Source organism: Tachysurus vachellii, chromosome 3 (genome assembly GCF_030014155.1).
Source record: "Tachysurus vachellii isolate PV-2020 chromosome 3, HZAU_Pvac_v1, whole genome shotgun sequence".
Lineage (NCBI taxonomy): Eukaryota > Metazoa > Chordata > Actinopteri > Siluriformes > Bagridae > Tachysurus > Tachysurus vachellii.
The window spans coordinates 4563353-4570478 of record NC_083462.1 but is presented as its reverse complement, the minus strand read 5'-3'; the positions used below and the strand labels follow the sequence as shown (position 1 = coordinate 4570478).

The 7126-nt window shown below is 41.4% G+C and overlaps 1 protein-coding gene across 1 annotated transcript; it reads left to right on the top strand.

Annotated features, from left to right (window-relative positions):
- Positions 1-685: 685 nt before the first annotated feature.
- LOC132842167 (zinc finger protein Gfi-1b-like) lies at positions 686-7103 on the top strand. Its single transcript, XM_060864832.1, has 6 exons — positions 686-861; positions 2921-3186; positions 3970-4151; positions 4807-4947; positions 5100-5265; positions 6297-7103. The coding sequence occupies exons 2-6, from the start codon at positions 2925-2927 to the stop codon at positions 6503-6505; spliced, it is 960 nt and encodes a 319-aa protein (XP_060720815.1). The 5' UTR covers positions 686-861; positions 2921-2924; the 3' UTR covers positions 6506-7103.
- The last annotated feature ends 23 nt before the right edge of the window (positions 7104-7126 follow it).

The following is a 7126-nucleotide window of genomic DNA, read 5'->3' as shown; positions in this document are numbered from 1 at the left end:
CTTCTAAAGTTGTCTTTGTAATCGCACGATTGAGGCCTAAATGGATACCTTACGTTATTATTGTAATTAACGTTGTCATTTTTAGCTCTCATTCACCTAAACATTTAATGCTGAACATCCACAAGCTTCTGTTTCGCTTCCAAACAGTAAAACGTTCCTCGTTTTCACTTGAAGTAAATAAATAAAAAAAAACTGGAGACTCCTTCCATTAAAAGCTTAAAGAAAACGTCGCCATAGCAACGATCAGAAGGAGCCTTGATCCTGATGGAGATTAAAAAATGGGACTTTATTTTTTTCCCCCTCAGATTTAAGATCTGCGTTTAAAAATAAAAACATATAAAGGTTCGTTTCCTAAAACTTGAGCTTTTTAACACCAGACGATTGTTTAATAGAGGTTTAATTAAAAAAAATAAATAAATAAAGTAGAGATTTGTGGTGTTTGGTTATTATTTTAAATTACAAATAAACTGAAATTAAAACTATTTTAAACTCAGATGTAGTTGTTTATTCTCATGTGTTGGATGAACAAACTCTCTGTAATTATTTATACTTTAACTGCCTAGGACTCTCTCTCTCTCTCTCTCTCTCTCTCTCTCTCTCTCGCTCTCTCTCCCTCTCTCTCTCTCTTTCTCTCTCACTCACACACACACATACACACATACACACACTTGTGCACAAACTCTCGGTCCAACCTCAGTCTGGTTCAATCACATTAGCTCTGGATCGTGTGATGACTGTACAAAGAGCAGAGAACACACACACACACACACACACACACACACACACACTCTCTCTCACACACACATACACACGCACACACACTTGCTCACCAGACTTCAGGTCCTGCTGATGACTTGAGAGGTAAGTCAAGACCTAAAAAATTATTACATGACAGCAGTTTGTGTGAAATCACCTAATTTCATATCACTAATCATCTTAAAATGAATTCTAAAGAACCTGTTTGCTTTTAGAATCAGTTCTCGTGCCTACAACCGAGGCAGAAGTTTACACCTCTAACCAAATGAGCGTGTAAAATTCTACAGAGATCGTTTAGGCAGAATGAATTCAGCATCATGTTGTATGAATCACATTAGTGTGTAAACGATGATTTCTGTAATCCATCATAATTATTGTGCTGATGAAATGAAATGAACGAACTTCATCTCCGTCTCTGAAGCTTCGGAAACTTTCGCGAATGAATTCTCAAATCTCAAAGGATTAAACGAACCGAATTAAAGAAACTGATTCATTTTATTTTAATCACAAACATTTCTATGACTGCAGAATGGAAATGTGGATGTTTTTCAGTGGAAGATTATTTTAAACACACACACACACACACACAAAATTGCTTGCACATTTTTCTCTCTATACAGTATGTGTGGTACATAACAGATTCGTTCTAATAATAATAATAAATGTAAAATTTAGAACATTGTTCATAAAGAGTTTAAGTCATCTAGGATACACCGATTAAGAATTTTTAAACATTTTACATGATGCTCTGATTGATCTGTGGACGCTAAAAAAACAAAAAACACCCACCTTGCAGATTTGGTGTGTGAGAGTCAAAAGTGGATAAAGAACGTAATCACAGTTTGTCGTTTATGAAGCGGATTTTAGATGAGTTTGTTTAGAGAGAAACGTTTGAAGGCTCTGTGCAGCTGGAAAAGGCCACAGTGTGTTTCTGGGTAAAAACCTAAACCTCAGGCTCTGGATTCCTAACTGAATCACGCAGGTGTGTGTGTGTGTGTGTGTGTGTGTGTGTGTGTGTGTGTGTGTGTGTGTGTGTTGAAGCCACACTGCGTTGTGTAGGAGACACTGTCAAAAATAAATGCCTCCCAGTGAAAGTTAAACCCTTCGTCTAAACGTTTTTATCGCCGATTAAACCAGGCGATTAAAGTCCGACTCTACAGAAACGTTCAGAAAGGATTTTCATGACATAAGTCTTCACACGATTCATGTTAGAGTTAGAAGAGCTGCGCATCTGACGTTACAAAGTTCTGTGCTTTCCTGCATTTTTCCTCTTCAATTCAAAGCTAGATGATTTCTCTCGTTCTTCTGTGGACTTGTCTTGTACGAGAGATCAGCGAGTTCAGCGACCACACTGTAACACACGCCACGTCGTGGAAATAAAAACAACCGACGACACAACGACAGGAAGGTGCGAAGTAGCAGATGAACCGTCGCCAGCCCGAAGCTGATTGTTTTAAAAATAAAACTGTTCTCTCTAAGTTGTAAAAAAGCAGCCGTGACGCCTCAAAGAGAAAGCTGGATTGCTTTGAATCTGATTGATACAAAGTGCTGACACTGGAGACTCCTTCCAAACATGTTGTTTTCTTATGGAAAACTCTGTGATTCCACACGGTGTTTGTTCTAAAAAAATATTCCTCGAAATCCTTCTGACCAATCAGGATCCAGAATTCAACAGCAGGCGTCCGATTAAATCAACTGAACGGCAAATTTATGTTTGTAGAAGAGGATACGATTATATTTATTTTTTACTTATTATTTTTACTTATTTTTACTTCTTATTATTACTGTTAGATGTTGCAATTTTCAGACAATATCAGATACAAGTAGAGGAGAATGAACCTGAAGGATTAATGAAACACATCCTGCTGTAATTTGTAGTTCAGAGTGTGACAAAGCTGTTAGAGGAATAACTGTGAAACAATATATCTGTCATCTGTGTTGCAATAAACATCCACCAGCCACATAGAAACTGTTACACACACACACACACACACACACACACACACACCTGGCAAGCTAATCAAGATTTGGAGCAAAAAATGTTTGAAAAATAAATAAACTGTTTTTTTTTTCTTTCCGGAAACACGGCCCGTTAACGCTCTGCTTTATTTCTTTGTTGCTCTAAACATCTGTTTTGTCTTTTCTCCTCCTTTGTCTCTTTAAGAAAAATGCCTCGCTCTTTTTTGGTCAAGAGCAAGAGGGCGGGGTCTCATTCGTCACGCTCCGCCCACTCCTACACCTACCCCTCTGACGGACCTGTCGGAGCCTTGTCCGCCGTCTCCCCAAGGAGCAGCTCACCTGTAGCCCTAGAGCTCAGCCCGAAGATGGCGTCAGCCCCCGGTTACCCCGCCTCGCACTCCCACTGGGTTTCCATGGAAACCAGCCCAAACTCCACCTCCCAGGCTGAGAACTGGGGTCTGTGGAGAACAGGTAAACTACAGGGTCTCTGATTATATGGCTTCTGATCAAAATGTTAGCTCGGACGGTGTTGCCAGGTCCTCTTGTGTGGAGCTCAGATATTTCAATTTAGTTGTTCGTTAAAGACGAATATCAGAGCTGATGAAGTTTAGATGAGAGGATTGAGAAAAGATTGATGAGAGGAGGAGAGGAGTGCGATGGATGAGAGGAGGAGAGGGGTGAGTTGGAGGAGAGGAGAGGAGGGGTGTGTTGGAGGAGAGGGGAGTGTTGGAGGAGAGGAGAAGAGGGGAGTGTTGGAGGAGAGGAGGAGAGGGGAGTGTTGGAGGAGAGTGGTTTGTTGGAGGAGAGGGGTGTGTTGGAGGAGAGGAGGAGAGGGGAGTGTTGGAGGAGAGGGGTGTGTTGGAGGAGAGGGGAGTGTTGGAGGAGAGGAGGAGAGGGGTGTGTTGGAGGAGAGTAGTTTGTTGGAGGAGAGGAGGAGAGGGGTGTGTTGGAGGAGAGGAGGAGAGGGGAGTGTTGGAGGAGAGGAGGAGAGGGGTGTGTTGGAGGAGAGTAGTTTGTTGGAGGAGAGGAGAGGGGTGTGTTGGAGGAGAGGAGGAGAGGGGAGTGTTGGAGGAGAGGAGGAGAGGGGTGTGTTGGAGGAGAGTAGGAGAGGGGTGTGTTGGAGGAGAGTGGTTTGTTGGAGGAGAGTGATGGATGTGAGAAGAGTGATTGGAGAGAGGATGAGAGGAGAGTAATGGTGCAGAGGAGTGTGATGGGTGATCCCATGTATGTGTGTGTGTGTGTGTGTGTTTGCAGATAAACAGGCAGGTGAGAGTGAACATCCCCCAGCATGTCCCTTACTATGGTCTCCTGCACTGAGCCACACCTCCAGCTCTCACAGGGAGCAGGAACTGGAGCGACTGGTGCAGGTGCTGCTGAGCCACAGACTGCAGGAAAACCCCAGCACTCCACTGTGTGAATGTCCACTCTGTGAGAAGGTCAGACCATCTCTCACAACTCTACACAACTCTATACAACAATGCACAACACTGTACAACACAACCCACGTCTGCACAAAATGTACAACAGTACACAGCTCTACACAACGATGCACAACTTTACAAATCTCTGCACAGCTACAATTATAGACTGTCTAACACAACTCTTTACAACTCTACACAATGCTTCACAACACTGTAGAACTTTACACACCACTACACATAGCTCTGCATTACATGACACAACTTTACAAATCTCTGCACAGCTACAATTATAGACTGTCTAACACAACTCTTTACAACTCTACACAATGCTTCACAACACTGTAGAACTTTACACACCACTACAAATAGCTCTGCATTACATGACACAACTTTACAAATCTCTGCACAACTCTGATCAACGGTACATGACTCTGCACAACTACATGAACGCACAATTCTTCACAATGTAACGTAAAGTTGTGCAGAGTTTTGGAGTGTATAATCCTGCAAAATCATCCTCTATACATCTCTGCACAGTTATGTACAACATCACACAACTCTCTGCAACCCATGCTTTGGAACTATTTAAAACTCTTCAGCAATTTCTTTAATATTTGTAAAAAACTTTTCAGAATTCATGAGAAATTCTTGTGTGTTCCACGTGTCTCAGGTTCTGTCGTCAGCTGTTGGTTTGGTGACTCACCTGCGCAGGTCTCACATCAACAGAGCCACAGTTACACCCACAGGGTTGGGTTTCAACACACAGCATCATGGGATCAGACCCTCAGCTGGATTCTACGGCAGGGCCAAAGTAAGACAACGCTGCGTGTGTGTGTTTTAGTCATTCGATTCTAGGATGTTATTTTGTACAGAATTAATAAAGGTCGACTTGTGTGTCTTCAAAGTGTGCAGGTTAATAAATGACACTGTGTGTGTGTGTGTTTGTGTGTGTGTGTGTGTCAGGAGCGCAGTTTTGTCTGTAAGGTGTGTGGGAAGGTGTTTAAACGCTCGTCGACTCTCTCCACTCACCTGCTGATCCATTCAGACACTCGACCTTACCCCTGTCAGTACTGTGGCAAGAGATTCCATCAGAAATCTGACATGAAGAAACACACCTTCATACACACTGGTGAGACACACAGACACACAGACACACACACACACACAAACACAAACATACACACACAAACACAAACATACACACACACAAACACAAACACACACAAACACACAAATGTAGCCAGCAAATGTCCCTTCAAGTTAGCAATTGTCTTAGGCAGACGCTAACATAGCTAGCTAAAGTGTATATTTTCTTTAGACTTATTTGCTTAGTTGCCCTGTAAATAAATTTGCCCTGCATTAAAAACGTTACTGACACAAGCTAACATCGCTAATGTCACCACAGTGAATGGACTAGCGACTATAGTGCTCTAAAAAACTAGCTTTATGGTCATAGAAGTGATTATAGAAGAATACAGGCAACAATTAAAGTAGCTATTTAATATTTTGACTGAAAATTAGCTGTAGCTAACTTAGCTAGTGATTCCTCTTAGTAACTCAATCTAAACAGTTAGCCAGGAATAATACAGAAATGATCTTAAACAAAGAAAACTGGATGTCTAGTACTTAGCTGCGTGGAAAATAATACAAGTGTTCAAGACAACACAGGCACAAGCTAACACAGCTAAGGTTTCCAATGACAACTGGCTAACTAACTTAGCCCACTTTAGCCTAATATAGCAGGCTATAGTTAACACTATAGTTAATATTTGATTTGTCACTGATCATCCAGGAAGATGAAATATTCTGTAGCTACTGTTTCTACTGAAAATTAGATGAAGTAATTAGTGATAACCTATTTAACTATCAAGCATAGTATATACTATTAAAAAAAACAAATAATAAATACATACAATACAAGCCCAAGTTAATATAAATGCTCAATGTGATTAGTTAGACTATACAGTACATGTGCTAACGTATGCGCTAGCTTCATAGTGTAAATGGATTTTGAAGCCTATATATTGATTTATTGAGTGTTCCAGATGATAAAAGGTACAAGCTAAAGGTATTTTCTGAGGTAAAGTGTTGTGTTATTGTACACCAAGGGATTCTTTATCCTCTTTTTCCTCTTGTTGGGTGTGTGTTGGTTTCTGACAGGCGAGAAACCCCATGTGTGTGTGGTGTGTGGGAAGGCGTTCAGTCAGAGCTCCAACCTGATCACGCACAGCAGGAAGCACAGCAGTTACAGACCCTTCCACTGCCCTCACTGCCCGCTCAACTTCCAGAGGAAACTGGACCTGCAGCGCCACCTGGAGACACACTCCAGCACCGACAGCAGCACAGCCTACCAGAGCAGCCTGAGTTAGCGCTCGCCGCTAAATACACAACGCTGCAGTGTACAGAACGTGTAGTTTAGCCTTAATAGCATCTGGAAATGCCTTGAAAAACAGATGTGCTTTGATGAATATACAAATAAAAAGCTTTTATGGTTTATTGTTTTTTCCTTTTCCCAAGTTTTTTCTCGAGATCGTGAGTTAGAGAAAGAGAGAGAGAGAAAAGAGATTAGCCTTTCTACACAGAAAGGTGTTTGTTTGTTCGTTTCTTTTAAATTTCCATTACAGTTACCATAGAAACAGTTTTAAATATGATGGAATATGATGGACGTCCATCAGGTTCTTCTGAAGTGTTTGGATGAGTGACAACGAACGTAGGGATGTGGTAGCTTAGTGGTTAAGGTGTTGGGTTACCAAGCGGAAGGTTGTGAGTTCGATTCCTACATCCACCAAGCTGCCACTGCTGGGCCCCTGAGCAAGGCCCTTAACCCTCAATTGCTCAGTTGTATAAAAATGAGATAAAATGTAAGTCGCTCTGGATAAGGGCGTCTGCTAAATGCTGTAAATGTAACAAACTTCATTTAATGTCAACGAAGATGAACGTGATAAAGAATAAACAGAAAAGGAAGAACACTTTGTGATTACAAATTTATT

What these genes read in the sequence shown, in the direction of transcription:
- LOC132842167 (XM_060864832.1), top strand. Translation starts at nt 2,925, where the DNA reads ATGCCTCGCTCTTTTTTGGTCAAGAGCAAGAGGGCGGGGTCTCATTCG. An exon ending in AATGTCCACTCTGTGAGAAG is followed by an intron (nt 4,152 to 4,806) that starts GTCAGACCATCT and finishes CACGTGTCTCAG; the next exon opens with GTTCTGTCGTCAGCTGTTGG. An exon ending in ACACACCTTCATACACACTG is followed by an intron (nt 5,266 to 6,296) that starts GTGAGACACACA and finishes GGTTTCTGACAG; the next exon opens with GCGAGAAACCCCATGTGTGT.